This window comes from Hemicordylus capensis, chromosome 1, assembly GCF_027244095.1.
Source record: "Hemicordylus capensis ecotype Gifberg chromosome 1, rHemCap1.1.pri, whole genome shotgun sequence".
Classification (NCBI taxonomy): domain Eukaryota; kingdom Metazoa; phylum Chordata; class Lepidosauria; order Squamata; family Cordylidae; genus Hemicordylus; species Hemicordylus capensis.
Window position 1 is genome coordinate 237,958,411 of NC_069657.1, and position 17,322 is coordinate 237,975,732.

General features: G+C 43.8%; 1 protein-coding gene across 12 annotated transcripts in view; it reads left to right on the top strand.

Moving 5' to 3' along the window:
• Positions 1 to 17,322, top strand: part of KANSL1L (KAT8 regulatory NSL complex subunit 1 like) — a 108,101-nt gene that overhangs the window by 49,733 nt on the left and 41,046 nt on the right. For all 12 annotated transcript variants that reach the window (XR_008313044.1, XR_008313046.1, XR_008313045.1 and 9 more), the window contains 2 exons: positions 214 to 335; positions 4,710 to 4,911. Coding sequence is in view for 9 of the 12 variants with exons in the window: in XM_053283413.1 (XP_053139388.1) it covers positions 214 to 335; positions 4,710 to 4,911 (324 nt within the window). In the remaining 3 variants the exon portion in view is untranslated. The remainder of the gene's footprint in view (positions 1 to 213; positions 336 to 4,709; positions 4,912 to 17,322) is intronic.

Here is a 17,322-nt window from a genome sequence, read left to right on the forward strand (position 1 = left end):
CTTCTCTCTGGAGACTATTTTCATATGCAATGATTCTGGTCTTGAGTGATTTCTGAAAGGAGTTTTAAAAATATATTTCAGTTAGGAATGTGAGATTCCAACTATGAAATTGTATGATGTTTTGTGTGTGTAGCTTTTTTCATAATGGGGACAAACTTGAATCAGACTACTAAAAAATATGATGACTTTCTTTTTATTTTCTTTGTCTTTCAGAGTGCCCAACTGAGTGAAATTATCAGCAGTCTGATTGCTCCCCTAAATCTGTCTCCTACATCATCTCCTCTCTCTTCAAAGTCCTCTAAACAGAAAGAGTTGGTCAATGGCATATCTTTAAGGTAGGTGACTCTATATGGAGTATTACAGGATACGTTCTGCATTTTTTGAAGAATGAAATATAAATTGACCTTAATCCAGAATGTAGTAATCTCCTTTGTACAGGAAACCTGTACATGAAGTTACATACAGCAACACAAGAAACATATTAATCTTTGAGGTGCTCCATATTCCCTCACAACCTGGGTCCTGTGCCTATGCAATGAGGAGGAGGAGGAGAGCTGGTCTTGTGGTAGCAAGCATGACTTGTCCCCATAGCTAAGCAGGGTCTGCCCTGGTTGCATATGAATGGGAGACTTGATGTGTGAGCGCTGCAAGATATTCCCCTCAGGGGATGAAGCCGCTTTGGGAAGAGCAAAAGGTTTCAAGTTCCCTCCCTGGCAGCATCTCCAAGATAAGGCTGAGAGAGATTCCTGCCTGCAACCTTGGAGAAGCCGCTGCCAGTCTGTGAAGACAATACTGAGCTAGATAGACCAATGGTCTGACTCAGGATATGGCAGTTTCCTATGTTCCTATCCTTGTGGGAAAATTCAAAGCTCCTAGAGGCACTCTTCAGCTCTGCTGAGTGGTGTGGCCATTGTTTTTGGTGGGAGAGCACCTTTCTCCTCAGTTACTTCTCGACCGCCGTGCTACTTGCATCAGGAAGGATTCACTCTGCGTTCCTTGCTCCTCAACTTTCTCAGCATTTGTTTTTCAGCTTGACTCTGATTGGTTTTTCTGACTACTCTTTGGATTTCCCTCAGGCATTATCTCCTGGGTGATTTTTCGGTTTTGACTACAGTTTGTTTCACAGCTCTAGAAACACCCTCCACCTAATTCCCTGGTGGTGGACTGTGCTATTAGTAGCAAATCAGGAAGGGTACATTCTGCCTTTGTAGATAAAGAGGGCAGAATACTTGATGCTATGGGCTGGAGATCTTACTCCTCATCTTGTTTGGCCTTGAAAATTTTGAATTATATGGCATGCATGGCCAAATTTCATTTCACAGTTTAGGATGCTCTGAATCAGGATTTAAAGGATGTCCCTGAGGATTTTAAAGAAAAGTTTGTTTTCTCTGGTTAGGTCTGTGGACTTCATTAGACAGTATCTAAGCACTGCCTGTGCTACAGCCAACAAGGAGTCAAGCCCCCTTCGAAGATCACACTCTACCAGAGCCATGGCCACGTCGGCAATTCACATGTCTGGCATCAGTATGAAGTACATTTGCGAAGTGTCCACGTGGTCTTCAGACCAGCCTTTTGTTAAACACTATGCTGTGGACATCCATTTGATGGAGGAGACCAACTTTGGTCAGGCAGTTCTCAAAAAAAACCCCTATAACTAGTATCCTATCTCCCACTTCTATCCTGGTGAGGTTGTTAATCACCCAGGTTGTGAGAGAACATGGATCACCTTAAAGATAAACAGGTTGCTTCCCTGTAACAGGTGATCTTTCTGGTGATCCATGTTCACTCACAATACCCGCTCGGCCTGCCCGGCTGCTAGAATATCTCCACAACTATCTCCAATACCTCCCCTCTTTTCTAGGACTTCTAGGGATGTAATAGAGATGTGCACAAAACCGGTTTGCCTGGTCTGGTTAAAATTCGAACCAAGTTTGAACCGGGAGTGGGAGGTTCGGTTTTGGTTTTGCTCAACCCGCCCATTTGGTTTGAATTTGAACCGTTTTGAACCAGTTCAAACCTCCCAAAGTGGGTGGGGTGGGTGCCTGCCACCCAACCATGGGTGCCCATGGGTGCCTGCCACCCAACCCCCAAAGCGACCAGACACTCGTACAATTTTTTTAATGAATTTTTGATTTCCCCCCATAGGGTTTAATGGGATTCGAACCAGCCCATTATTCCCTATTGTGGAGCACCCTTGGGTGCCAACTACCACCCCAAACCCGAAACAATCTGACACTCCTATGATTTTTTAATGAATTTTTGAAATATTTTAAAATATTTTTCTCGAACCAGCCCATTATCCCCTATTGTGGAGCATATAGGGGCCAAAAAGTGGGGTAGGAATAATCCTCATTATTCCCTATGAGGAATTCAAAAATACTTTAAAAATTCACCAATAATTGGAAGAATGTCCGATTGCCTTGGGGTTTGTTGGGTGGTAGTGCCCAAGTGGGGCAAGGAAGCTACCATAATTATTTCAAAGGAATTGGGCAAAGGGCTGATTTTAAGTGATTTTTGACGTTTACGTGTCTTTAAGGTTTTTCTCCATAGGGAAGACTTGAGGTTTCAGCAGCCCCATAACTGCACTTGGGGGGTGCTGGGGTGGCCCAGAGCGAGTGGTGGTGTAGTGCACAGCGGGTGCCAACCATCCCCATGGGTTGCTAACCCATGGGGTACTGGGTTTTGTTTGTGAGGTGTTCTGAGTGTAGATTCTCTGGTAGCATATGAGATTTTTCAATGACAAACCTTGAAACCACTCTCATTTGCTACCAGATTGACTAAAGGAGTAGGGAGGACATACCAAACAAGGAAATATAGACAGACTAGCAAGCACTAGAGTTCATGAAAAGATCTATGTACAGCTACTGGTCTTCTGATCCTGATGTGGATGGAGTGGAACGTGAAAGGGAGCTGTGTGCATATCAGAATTACTGAAATCATTCCTCTCATTCTGTAGACTTTTACAGCATTAAAGGACTGTTAGTGAAATTACAATATACAAGAGTCCACAAATATCATTTTGGCTTACTAACAAAAAATATATTTGTCCCCCAACTCGTAAGAAATGCACACAGCCTTCCAAACACCCCCCCAAATGTTCTTAGTCATGAAATAGCATGAATTGTCCCTTTTGCTAAGCAGGCTCCACCCTGGTTTGCATTTGAATGGGAGACTATATGTGTGAGCACTGTAAGATATTCCCCTTAAGGGACAGAGCCGCTCTGGGAAAAGTAGAAGTTTCCAAGTTCCCTCCCTGGCATTTCCAAGATAGGGCTGAGAGAGATTCCTGCCTGCAACCTTGGAGAAGCCACTGCCAGTATGTGTAGATAATTCTGAGCTAGATGGATCCATGGTCTGACTCAGTACATGGCAGCTTCCTGTGTTCCTGTGTTAATGTTAGAGTTAGAAGAGGCCATGAAGGTCTTCTAGTCCAGCCCCTTGCTCAGTGCCGGAAACTGTTGCAGCATTCCTGATAGATGACCATCCAACCTTTCCTTCTGTGAAGAAGAGCCCACCCCACTGCATGAGAGAGGCTATTTCACAATTGGACAGCTCTTACAATTCCTCCTTCGCTTGATATCCTGAATTCCAAGATGTCACGGTCACTTCTCCCAGGCTTCCTGCCACTTGCACTTCATCAACTAGTTCTTCCCTGTTAGTAAGGATCAGTCTAGGATAGTTGGCCACCTTTGTTCCACCTTCCAAAAGATTAAGTTGTCAGTACAGCAAGAATTTATTAGATATTCCATTCTTAAGAGTTGGACTTTCAGTAGATGCCAGAATGCTTGAGGTTCTCCCCACCCCGCATCACAACTATGGCTCAACTCTTTGAAAACTTCAAAATCTGATTTAGGAAAACATTATCCATGTTTTCAGTTTGGCCAGGTAGTCTGTAGTAAACTCCCACAATGGTATTGCCTTTCCCCACCCCCTCTCCTTTTTATTTTTACCCAGACACTTTGGCAATGTCTGACCTTCCTTACTTCCAACTGTTCCTGATTACAAATATTGACTACTTATGATATTCTGAGATTGAAGTTCTGTGCACACTTATATGGGAGTAGATGCCTTATTGAAGTTTGTCGGGTTTACTTCTGAGTACGCGTACATAGGCTATAAGTCACAGGGCATGCCTTCTCTGTTTCAGTCTCTCTCGTTCTTAGCCTGAAATTCTTGCTATCTCTGATTAGCAAAGATAAGATAATTGGTCCCACTCTTCACTCCCACAAAAGCTCCTTTAGAGTGACATGGCCAGCTGTCTGCATCTTTACAGTTTGTGTTAAAGATCCAAGCAAACAGTGGCACTTTCACAAGATCATCTTTAGCTGTGCTAAATCAGAAGGATTTTCAAAGTTGTACTGTTGCACGAAAGTTCCCTTTTAAAACATATGAGGTATCCCAAAGGTTGCATACCTGTTGTGCAAATGCAGATATGCTTGTACTGGCATACTACCAGTCTGCAATGCAAGCTCCAAACTTAGCTCAAGTAACTAGAGCAGCAGCCTTGCACAAGTGGAACATAAGGCTGAATCAGATCTGATTGGTATTGGCTCATTGATGGTGGTGTTCATTCTACACTCCATTGCTAAAATGAGCATGGCAAGTGATTTTGTGGAATCCTGGGAAATATATAGTATGGAGCTTATCTATTGAACATTCCTGACTTTCCTCAACTGTCTTTCCTCTAACTGTTGTTTGGTGCGTTTCAGAGATTCAGAGAACAGTGAAGGCGTTTCAACTTCCAGTAGTTGGTTGGTTGACCAACAACACCTGAAGAGAAGAAGGAAAGACAAGACAAGGCTGAGAACATCATCGGTTGCGATTAGCACATCTGCTCGTACCAGACCACTTCAGAGTTTCCAGAGGAGAAAACTGTATAAAACAAGCAGTATGCTAAGCTTGAACCAACAGGTAGAAATGTGTTTCTCTGCTTCATTAAAATTTCAGTCACAATGTATGTCATTTTGGGGTGGGGATGTGTACATATATAAAAAAGAATAGGTTATGCATGCTCCATGTTTTCCTGGTTTTATTTTGTAAGCTCCTAAATGAGTAGCAGATGACACCCAGAACTAGACCTTCTCATGACTTCATCTAGCAGGTTCATGTAGATGTTAAAAACATTTGGAGGACAAAATGGAACCTTGCAGCACCCAATAATCCAGAGGGTAGTTTCCCAGACTATGGGAAACACCTATATCGGGCAGCAGTGATATAGGAAGGTGGTGAAAGGCATCTCATACTGCGCAGGAGATGGCAATGGTAAACCCCTCCTACCAAAGACAACCACAGGACTATGTGGTCGCCAGGAGTCGACACTGACCCGAAGGCACATTTTACCTTTACCTAGTGCTGATCAGCTTTCTTATGCTTTCTCCTCCACTTCCTGCATCGTCAGAGGTTGTTGAATACATTACATGCCTGAAGAAATGCTGCAGATAGTGGCCTACATGCGGACAAATGTTGCACTAATGAATTGCTGTTGTACTACTGCAAGGATGTAGCACAATGATGTTGCACAAAGAAGAAAATGTCTGTTCCAGTCTAATTCTTGAAGATGTTGATACCTTGTATACCACCTTGCATATCTTTGTATGATTGAAGGTATTCCATTAGCATTTGCACAACATTATGGAGCCCTGTAATTTCATGCCATTTCACCAACTTCTTAAATATGTGCAACTTCTCTCATTGCACTAATAGACTACTCTGAATATCTGCCAGTATATTTTGAATTACAGAATGTAACATGTGAGTAAAACCTGTATTGACAATGAGTGGACTATAGAAGTGAGGGCAGGGATGTTGTCATCCTAGTCACTGGTCAGGACCAATAGAGGAGGGTTTGGGGGGACCAAAAGCTATGGGGATTTAGATGCTCTCCCCAAAATATTGCCTCACAACTACCAGCTTCTTTCTGAGATACTAAGGCCATTGACTGCTTTGGGATTGAAAGGAAAGTAAGGGTGTGTGTGTGTGTGTGTGTGTGTGTGTGTAATATTTGTGTCAGTTACACAAGGCCTTAAACATAGGATAGGACCCTTAATCTAGAAACAATAACATTATCATTCATTGGACTTAGTGTATATTCCATATATGAGACTATTAGGAGTCAAAGGCCTAAAACAAACAATTCAACATCTTGCTTATCAAATTATTGTATTTGTTTTAGTATTACCGCTACCTTCATCTTGCAATCCAGAAAGGAGATGGAAATATATATCATCATATACCATCACAAGCATATACCAATTTAAACAGAACGTTATTGGTCAGATTTCCTTTTATTTAAATTATCACAATGAGAAGAACAGTAGTAGTAACAACAACAACAAACATCCTTTGTTGTCATCCTTTGACTGGAGCATCACACACAGCTAAAAAGGTTTTTAAAAGTCTCATCTAAGACTTTGTCTAAGGAAAGGAAAGCAATTTCCATTTGTTTAAAAGGAATCTTCCTGAATGGATAGATTTGGATGTTCAGTTTTACAGGAGACAGAGGCAATATAGTTGCATTTAATTTACTTGATTATGTGTTACTAGTACTTGAGGCCTGTTGTTAACTGGGAAAAGCCATTGCTAGGAAAGCTCAAGAAATGAAATCCAGGAGGCCCACTATATTGATGGTAATGCTCTAATATCGGGGGGGTTGCTCTTGCAAGAAGAGTAGATGGAGCAGCCTGTGTGGGAAGAGTGGCTATTTCAACTTTAAACCTTCCTGCATAGCAGAAGTGGAGGTTTAAAGTTTAAATAACCCTGCTTTTCAGCATGCTATTTAAGGGCAGGCCGGACACCTGTTCTTCAGTTCTTTGCCAACTGCTGTTGCGTTCAGTCCTCAGGCTGTCGTTCCTTGACAGTTATTTCTGAGTTTTCTTCATCTATAACATAAAAATATCGAATTAGCCACTATTGATGACCCTGTCTATAATTTTATGTCTAGGTCTGAATCAACTCAGCCTATGGCTCTGCCTGTTCTCCCAGTCTTTTCACGGGCTGCACAATGCGCGTGGGAGGTAATACACACCTCAACCCCCATGTCTGGAAAGTTTATATCGAGTTCAGTTGAGGTTCAGATGAGCTCTGCCAAGATTTATTCAACTGATGTTCAAATGAACACTGCCATACACCTGGCCAAGTCTGAATCATGCTCCTTGGCAGCTGCAAACTCCCTGCAAAGGCACACCTGACTTCGCTTTACCAACCTACAGGGAGATATGAAAGAGAACTGAAGGCTTACCATTCGATGGTGAGGGATTTTTCAGTGAGGACACTGACTCCACAATGGAGAAAACTTAAAAAAAATTAAAATTCACCACCAAAACTTTCACATCTACCTCTTCCTACAGCTCCAAATACCATCCTTTAACAAAAATATTTTTATTATTTTATCTGTAATATAAACAGAATACCAAATACCATCCTTATTCAAAACAAAACTCCACATACAGAAAGCAAAGAGCGCTGTGACTTTTGGAAGCAGTACTACACTTACCACAAGCTCTCTTTTCATGGGAGAGGGAAGTCAAATCAGCCCCAACGCACAAAGCAAACTGGGTCTCAGAAACATCTCTTAGGTTCAGATCCACCCACTGTCACAACTACACTCCTCCTCATCCCACCACCGGGGCCACAACATCTTGGAACATGAAGGACATCACCAGTCTCACGAACTCTGTTCTCCTGCCAGCATTCAACATCAAGCTGGCACGCCATGCCCCCACATGGTACCACATAACATCAGACTGCTGGGTCCTGAAGATCATATCTTCAGGCTGTACTATAGAGTTCAGAACAACCCCGAGATTTACAGGGATGAAGTTCACTCAACCCTCCCAAGCGGAAGACGTGAAGAAGCCAAAGGGGCTATTGCCCCAGTACAGTGAGTGCACAGACAGGAGGGGTTTTACTCCCGTTACTTCCTGATTCCAAAGAGGGATGGTGGCATATGACCTATTATGGATCTACTCCACCTGAACAAATTTGTCCATTTGAGAAAATTCTGCATGATAATGTTATAAGAGATACTACCTCTTCTATACTGAGAGAACTGGCTTGTTATGCCAGATCTCAAAGACGCGCATTTCCACATTGGCTTCAGGGAATGACACAGAAAATATCTGAGGTTTGCAGTAGGAAATCAACAGTACCAATATTATTATTATTATTTATTTATTTATTCGATTTCTATACCACCCTTCCAAAAATGGCTCAGAGCTGTTTACACAGGGAAATAATAAACAAATAAGATGGATCCTTGTCCCCAAAGGGCTCACAATCTAAAAAGCAACATCAGATAGACACCAGCAACAGTCACTGGAGGTACTGTGCTGGGAGTGAATAGGGCCAGTTACTCTCCCCCTGCTAAATAAAGAGAAACACCACGTTAAAAGATGCCTCTTTGCCAAGTTAGCAGGGGACTAATATACAGCCTTATCCTTCGGGTTTGCCACCCCACCCCCCAGGATATTTACAAAATGTATGGCTGTGGTGGTAGCTTACCTGCGGACCCAGGGCATATCAGTCTATCCATCTCTGAACGACTGGCTCCTGACTTCCAAAGACAGAGAAGAGTTACATTCTCAGACAAAATATGTTCTGTCTCTCCTCTGAAGACTTGGGCATCAAAGCCAATTTGAAAAAACCAAAACTGGAACCAGGTGGTGTTAACTACATTGGAGAAGTCCTAGACGTGAAAACTAGGAAGGCATACTTACCTCAGTAACGCTTCCAGTGCATCAGGGACTTGGTTCTACACTTCCAGTAACATCCATCTCAACCAGCCCGACTCATTCAAAGACTCCTAAGTCTTATGGTATCCTGCAACACAGTGGTGTGATATACCTGGTTAAAGATGCGCAAGTTACAAATTTGGTTTCTGTCGGTCTTCCGCGCAAATGTGGCTCATCAAGGCCTACTTCTAGTGCTCCCAGATCAAATTCTGCGCTCACTTACCTGGTGGACAATGAGCAGAAATCTGCTGGAGGGGATTCCTTTTCAGATGATAACTCCCTGTCTGGTTAATGACATACGCCTCTCTGTTAGGCTGGCGCCCCCACTGCGGAGCACATCAGATTCAGGGCAGATGGATCCTTCAACAAACACTACTATATATCAATTTCCTGGGGCTACTAGCTGTTTTCAAAGCTATGAAAGCCTTCCTACCACTTCTATGGGGGGAAATATTATAGAAGTACAATTAGACAATACCACAACCCTGGCCTATATCAACTGTCTGAGAGGGACAGTGTCTCAAAGTCTTTGTGCACTCTGCCTACAGTTCACGTTCTAAAGGGAAAACACTCCACCCCACAACCATTAAGAAATTTTCTTTTCAGGAAAAAGAATTCATATATATTTTTTAAGCCAATCAACAATTTTTGGAGACAGTCTAGAGGTGAAATTGGAAACACCATAAGACAATGTGTCGCGCCCTGGGACGCCGATGCCAGGATCCCCCAGTGGTCACTCCCGTACCCTCAACATCTGGAACAGTATCAAGGTCGACATGGGGGTTGATGTCGAAGTCGACATCAGGATCTGCTGCAAGGCAGTCTAAAACCTCGACGGAACTTGCCTTGACATCCATGACCAAAACTTTTAAGACTCCGAAGCCACCTTCTGCTTCGACTTCCCCAAAACTGCATAAGTCCTGTCGTCGGGCTGCTGATGCTGAAGGAGAGCCGATTTCCAAAAAGCATTGTGATAAGTGCACCAAGGCTGATCGTGATAGATCATCCACCCCTTCACAGACAACTCCTTTACCGATAGCTTTATAGTTGTCTCGAACATGCCTCGATCTCACCCATTGACACTGCATGGCGTGATGTTCGATTTTCCTCTCATTGGTGGCTCGGTGTCCAGCTCCGACACCAACGCACTGAATATCGGCTACTGTATCGACTGCTTGAGGCTGCGAACGCTTGTTAACTCCAGCACAGACACCATCTCTGGCCATCCTCCGGACCCAGCACCCCCTTCGGACAATGGCTTCTCTAGTTTCTTTCAAGGTGGAGACTGACAGTGTTGAACTTGATTTAGGACAAAGGACTGTTCAATGTCTACTACACATGCTAGACTCCACTGAGAGTACTCTGTTCGCTTCGACTTTCTTCAGATTTTAAAGTCAAGGTCCATCCAAGCCCCTTGGTGTGGAGTGGGCGAGACATGGAATGAGTCAGCAGGTTGTGATGCCTTAGCTTTTGGGGTTTGATCAACGATGTCTCCCATAGAGTTGGGGCTCCTTCTCTCACCTTTTTCCAAACAAAGTGCTGTGATGATGGAAGGAGGGCAGTGTGGGAGACAGATGTGCTGTTCTCCACTTTCATCTCTCAACCCCTTCTCCATTAGGTTGCCCTAGGGCTTTTGTGACACACTTTGCAAACTATGATACTAGAATGGAGAGATTTTTTTCATGTAAAGATTTACATTCCTCTTTAGATGGTCTCCTTTCTCCCCCCCCCCCCACCCATGCACCCATTTTGAGTTCCTTTTTTCCTGTTTGTGCTGAAATCTTGCGATCAACTAGATGAAATACTCTTCCATTTCTCCTGAGCTTTGCTAATTTGCAAATCCCTAGTGCAGAAAGTAGATGAATCCACATTTGGCAAGCTATTTAATAATATGTTTGCACAGGAACACACTCTAACCATCTTTAAAAGTTCTCACTTGGGAGTTTTGCTTGAGTGGGATTGAACTCCAGGGATTAGGGAAAGTTCTTATTTTGTAAGAGAGAAATTAACGACGGCAGAAAGGAACTGTCTAAATTTAGGTGTCCCTCTTAAATTCCAAGCAAGATTGCATAAAGTATACTTATGTTTTCCTGTTAACTATTTTAAACCCCTGACTGACTGTTGTTGGTGATGAGGAGCTATCATCCTTACATTCTTGTGAGTTCAGTTACTGTTTGGGTCCTCAAGAACCCACATGTTAAAAGTGTGTGTGTGTAGGGGGATGATGTTTATCTTGTGGCGGAGGGGGGATCCCAAAAGGCCTCTAGGCCCAGGCCCCAAAATTATTTAGGTGCACGTCTGTAGGGAACCCATGGACCTTTTGAAAAAATGAAATAGCCCAATGAGTTGCCATTTTTTGTTGTCAGTGTTCCTGCGGGGGAGGAATTCTCCAAGGCAAACCTTCTGCCCTCCAGCACTAAATTCTAGCGTAGGCATGGCCTCAGAGCTGGGGAAGAAAGGAAGTTCATTCACTCTCTTCTCCTATCAGCCTGTCTCGGTTGAAACTCCTCATCCTCGGCAGGGTACACAACCCTGTCTCGCGGGAGAGGGTAGGAACTCCCGACGGTTGTACATCGCCCAGAGCCTTTGATAGGGCAGTTTATAAATGTAATAAATAATAATAATCTTTATTTTCAAAGACCCCCAGTTCCTTCAGGAAGGCATTTTAGTTCATGTGCCACAGAAAGGAACTGTTGCTTTTGAAAACAAAACAAGATGTTTACTATCTGCCCTTAGCCAATTTTGGCAGGGTGGTATATACATAAAATAAAATAAATAAATATACCATTGTCAATCTCTGGAAGATATGCTGGAAAAAATGTGATGTGATAAGAGGGCCTGTCCCTGTAAAAATTGCAAGACCTGCTGGCCTTCTAGGCCACTTTGGGGACGGTTCTGTGGGCTGAGTGCAGCTGGGACTCCCAAGGACAATATTCCATCACCCCCTTAAATGATGCCATTGTCCCTGAGCTGCATTCGGTAAAATATGCTTATTTTGATCAGTCAGTATATATTCAGTCCTGCAGGATGGATGTCCTTATGGCAAAGTGCAATATCCAGTTGGCCTTCTACCTCTTCATCTGATGGACTTCAACCTCTTGGGCCTCTAGTTTAATTATAGCTGGCATTTTGGGATGCCCTTAAGGCATTCTGTTGTTTGCACAGCATTTGAGACTTTTAGCACCTCCAATGCATGGCAGTCACAGTATGAGTGGGTCACCCTAGCATCACACACAATCTTAATTACTTCCTGTTCTCTAAAAGAGAGGGCTTCAGTTAATACATCAAGTTATTCCAGATCTTCCAGAAACTAGCCTGTGCATGTGGCATCCCCCTGGCTCAAGAAAAAATAGGAGATTCACACATCTGGGTACTGAGCTGGATATCATGTCAAATACCCCTCACTTGCCCCAGGAGAAGCTTGCATTGCTCTGAAATGGTTTCTAAAGGTGGCTATTTCAAGAAGAAATTACTTTAAGAGTATATGGGGTTACCTCAGCCTTTGCATATCGAGAGGTTTCCCTAGGACTAGTTTTTTGTGCATTGCTTGCTTGAGCCAAAATTCCTTCCCCTCATCAACACTTCCGTGACACAAAGGGTATGAAGGGTTTCTTTTCTGTCAGAACTTAATGGGATGTTCATATGGCATAACAAGGTCAACATTGATGCTGACCTTTTGGTACATACTCATGCATACTGAGTCTGGCATTTGAGATCTTCTTCAGAGGTACTGGAGTTCTCTGAAAAGACCCATGGTTGGGCTCATCCACCAGAGCCTGACATTCAGAGTTCTTTTTCATAGTAGTCACAGCAGCCATTTGAAAAATTAACTTTAACAAGAAGGTACATCTTTCCGATCGGAGAGGGTCTTAAGCCTAGTGAAATATTTTCTGCTCCTTCACTTGTGTTATAACATTTCTCCTTTGCACTGCTCCAGATTATGCCTCTTGCAAGCTGGCTGGTGCAAGGCCAGCTGACTATGAAAGTATGTAGGCAATGGATGTGGTCAGCTAAGCAGATGCCAGCTGCATCCCTACATCTTGCCTGCCATGCAGACACAGAAACCCTTCCCCAACTGACACTGCAAGCTTTTTCCACCCAGCTCTGTAAACAATCTCCCTCTTCTGTACCATGTCCTCTTAACAACTAAAAACACAACTCCAACTCACCCTGTGATAAAAGGGTGAATCACCACCTGGGTGCTTTTGGCAGCCACCTCGACACTTGCCTCCAGGGCAACAATGTTCTTTTGAAGGCCTGTTCACGAATTGGCATGAAACAGATAGAATTAATCAAGCCTTTGATAGAGGTTTACCTAGTGTCATTAAAACTGGATTTTTTGGTGTGTGTTTTATGTCGGGTTGTGTTTCCCCCATTTTGGCAAACATTAAAAATGAAAGTGTCTCTATCTTGCATATGTTTAAGTCTCAGGTTTCTTGAGCTACTCCCCCCCGCAAAAAGGTGGCAGTACTATTTGGGTTTCTGCAATTGGGACTAATAACTTATTCCTTGACCATTTCTTTTTATTGCTCTCATGAGTTGCTGCTCCCGCATTTCAACATGTTGTCCCAAATCCTGACCAATGAAATGTCAATGCTATGTGACAGGCGCTGGTACTGCTGATGGGTTTGACTAACTCAGTGATGGCGCTTACACAGAAGAGGGTAAATTTCGATGACCTCCTTTTCCACAGGAAACACTTTGTGCCAATTAAGAATAGGTACCTGAGGGTCACACAGCCCTCAGGGACATATTTTTGGGTGACATGGAAGGCTTCTGCGGGGAGGAGAGGTTGTCAAAATGTGTCCCCCCCTACTGCAAACATCAATGCTGCAGTAGTCTGGAATTCAGCAGCAATGCAAGCATATCTTGCATAGTACCCATACTCCATGACTTAGGATGTCAACCATCTTTTTCATCAAATATTGGATATTGATTGTTCAAATGTAATTATAGCATAACCTCCCATATGCCAAATTTGAATGCTAAAACTTTGATGTGTCAGAGTTGCTCTGATTTGCTTTCTAATATAGCTAGTGAAGAATTATGCCTTTCTTCCCATGGCATAGGATCAAGGTTCCTAAAGGACTATCTCTTCCCCCACTTGTCTGCCCAACCTTTAAGATCATCTAATGAGGCCTTCTTGTTTGCTCCTTTGCCATCTGAGGCTTGTTTGACAGGAACATGGCAGTTCTCTGTTGTAGAGAACTTCCCTTTCACTAAAGATAGGATTGTGTTGGCATTGATTGAAGATACATGAGCTGGATCGAGAGCCATAAGAATGGGTAATGCGCCTGCGCAGGACCCACTCGGTAACATGCCACAGCTCATCATGGCGACCAGGCCTCCACACCTTCAGTGTGCTATTTAAAGGCAGACTGGGCGCCATGTTCTTCAGTTCTTTTCTGACCGCTGTTGCGTGCAGTCCTCAGGCTGTTGCTCCTCGTCGGACTAGTTCTTCTTGTGAGTTTCATCTAAAACAAAAGAAAAATTGGACTGATTATTGGCTTTGACTAGAAATGAAATTTAACACCTACTCTGGTGATCTGTGTATTGGAACTGCTTCCAGAATTTGCTGACCTTAATTGGACTATTTGGAACTGACTTTGACGATGATTTGGATCACGCAAGTATGGCTGAGGAGAAACGGACCTTCAAAAGATATACTGGCTGTAATGCTAAACTCCCCTCAAAGGACCTGCACGACTTGTGTTTAATCTGTTTGGAAGAAAAACACAACTTCACCTCCTGCAAGATTTGTCTGTTCTCCTTGAAACAAATGAGAGAGAAAAACAGGGTTTGCAGCTTTACACAGCCATTTATGATGAGGTACTAAGTCATTCAACGTTGGGAGAACCCTGCCCTTCAGCTTCGACATCGGCCATGAAGGCATCTATATCAATCCAGAAACCTTCAACTGAGAATGCATTGGCCTCATACCGAATCCCTAAACTTTAGTCAAAGTCTATGCGTCTGACCTTGGAGGGATCGAAAACTAAACAACATTCAGAATCGGAGGATCCTCAGCCTTCCCATAGAGCAAAGAAGTCTAAGACAGAAGATGGTGTCCTTACAAAAGAATGGACACCATCTCCCTATGGTCTGTAAACGCTCAGCAGCGTTCGACAGCCATCGATGTCAAAGGCTTCAGCATCAAAGGGATCGGATCTAGCAACTACTGAATCTGTCAATGTCGAACATATGTCGACACCTAGACCCACAGCATCAAGAACTCGATCCATATTGCCTGCACCAACACCGATAAATTCTCCGCTGCCATCGACAACGGAAGCTAGACATCCAGAGGTTCCTTCACAAACTCCTATGGATCAACAACGAGAAGTGCCGTCGATGTTGACGTGTGGCCTTTCAACGCCAATAGCTCGACCTACCGTTTTGACTCTCAATATACCTGTTTTATCTGCTTCGAGAGTGGTGACCCCTGAGTGTCCTACCAACATACCTTCAATATCGAAGAGGAAGATAGGGAAGTAGCCCTGTATACAACAACAGCTCATACCTTGCTGTCTATTACTCTGCTTTGAGCATCCCATCAGTGTCAACTTTCAAGGGCTTCCCACAGATATCTATGATGAGGACACCAAAGGAAACAGTTACTCAACAGCTGGTCTCATTAACGGCTGCACACTTTGCAACCTCGCCGTGGCATACCTGCGGCTTTGCTCATTTATCTGCAGCAGGGGATGCCCTCACTTTGGCACCGTTGGGGATGGTGTGAAAATCAGTCTTGGGGCCAGTCACAAGTTTCCATTTGTATGGTTCCACCGAAACAGATACCCATTACTTCTTCAAAGGCCACACAAATAACTTCAGCTTTACTCCTCCAAGAGTCAGCCATACAAACCATATGTGATAGTGTACATATAAAGACTCAAACAGCGATTCCATGGACTACTGAGACGCAGACATTCACACTGTTTTCTCCCTCATAGTCTACGTCAGATCACAATAGATCTTCGAATTTTGAATCCAACCCTGATGACCCAGATAGTAGGGTGGACCCTCCTGTTGATGTGGCCCCATCTACACATGTATCTTCTAACGAGGAGATGAAAGTGTACCATCGGCTTGTGTGTGATATGACAAAGGCATTGGGTCTTGACCTTAAGTCAAAAATGTCTACCATCAATGACGCTGAATACAATTTTATGGTCAGGCCAGAGGCTACTCAACCTGTAGCCATTCCCATGCTCCCAGTCATTATGAGAGTGGCTAAATGTGTGTGGGAGGTGATGCACACATCCACCCCCACTTCCAAAAGACTAGAAAGTCTGTACAGGTTACAGACTACAGACAACAAATATCTCCTAAAACATCCAGTACCCAATTCATTGGTAATCGACTGTGCCACGTCCTCTAACTCGAAATCTGGATACAGGCACACGACCTTGGCGGATAAAGAGGTGAGGAAACGATGTCCTGGGAAGGAAACTCTATTCCACCTCTTGCTTGTGGGTCAAGATAGACAATTATTCGTCCTGTACTGCGAGGTACACACACGGGCTCTGGAAAGACCTGTATAATTCCATAGATATCCTCTCCCTGGAAGAATTCAAGAAAAGATTTCAAGACACCCTGGATAAATTGGAATCATTTACCAGGCAGCAGTTGAGTACGGTCAAACATTTAGCTGAAACAGAATCTTGTTTGTTAACATCAGCAATCTCATTGTGTTGGCATGCATGGCTCTACTCCACTAATCTGCATGGGGGCATGACAGAGAAAATGGAAAGCTTACCTTTCGACAGAAAAGACTTATTCAGTGAGACCACAGACTCCACTATGGAGCAGAAGAAAGTCTCTAAATTTACATCCAAGACCTTTGCCTCTACTACACCTGCCTCTTTCTATGGCTCCAAATACACCCAATATTCCAGACAGAAAACCACATGCAAACATTAAGAACAGCGTGATTTTAGGAGGCAATATCAGTCCTACATGTGCCCTTTCCAGAGTAAGCGGAAACAGACTCAAGGCCAGCATACTAAACAACCAGAGCCTCAGAAGCACCTTTGAGGCTCAAGACCACCCATTGCTTCACTCAGATTTTCCTTCTCTTTCGCCATCAGGGGCCATAACACTTTGGCAAGCAAGGGACACCATCTCTCACACACACTTGGTTCCTCTGCCAGCTTCCAGCATCAGGCTGAAATGCCATGACCCTGCATTGCACCACATAACATCGGACTGCTGGGTCAAAGGAACAAAGGAAACTGCCATATACTGAGTCAGACCATTGGTCTATCTAGCTCAGTATTGTCTTCACAGACTGGCAGCGGCTTCTCCCAGGTTGCAGGCAGGAATCTCTCTCATCCCTATCTTGGAGAAGCCAGGGAGGGAACTTGAAACCTTCTGCTCTTTCCAGAGCAGCTTCATCCCCTGAGGGGAATATCTTACAGTGCTCACACTTCTAGTCTCCCTTTCAAATGCAACCAGGGCAGACCCTGCTTAGCTAAGGGGACAAGTTATGCTTGCTACCACAAGACCAGCTCTCCTCTCCAACCACCAGCGGGGCACTGTATTTCGAAGTCTTTGCACTCTCAGCCTACAGTTATGGCATTGGTGCATCCAG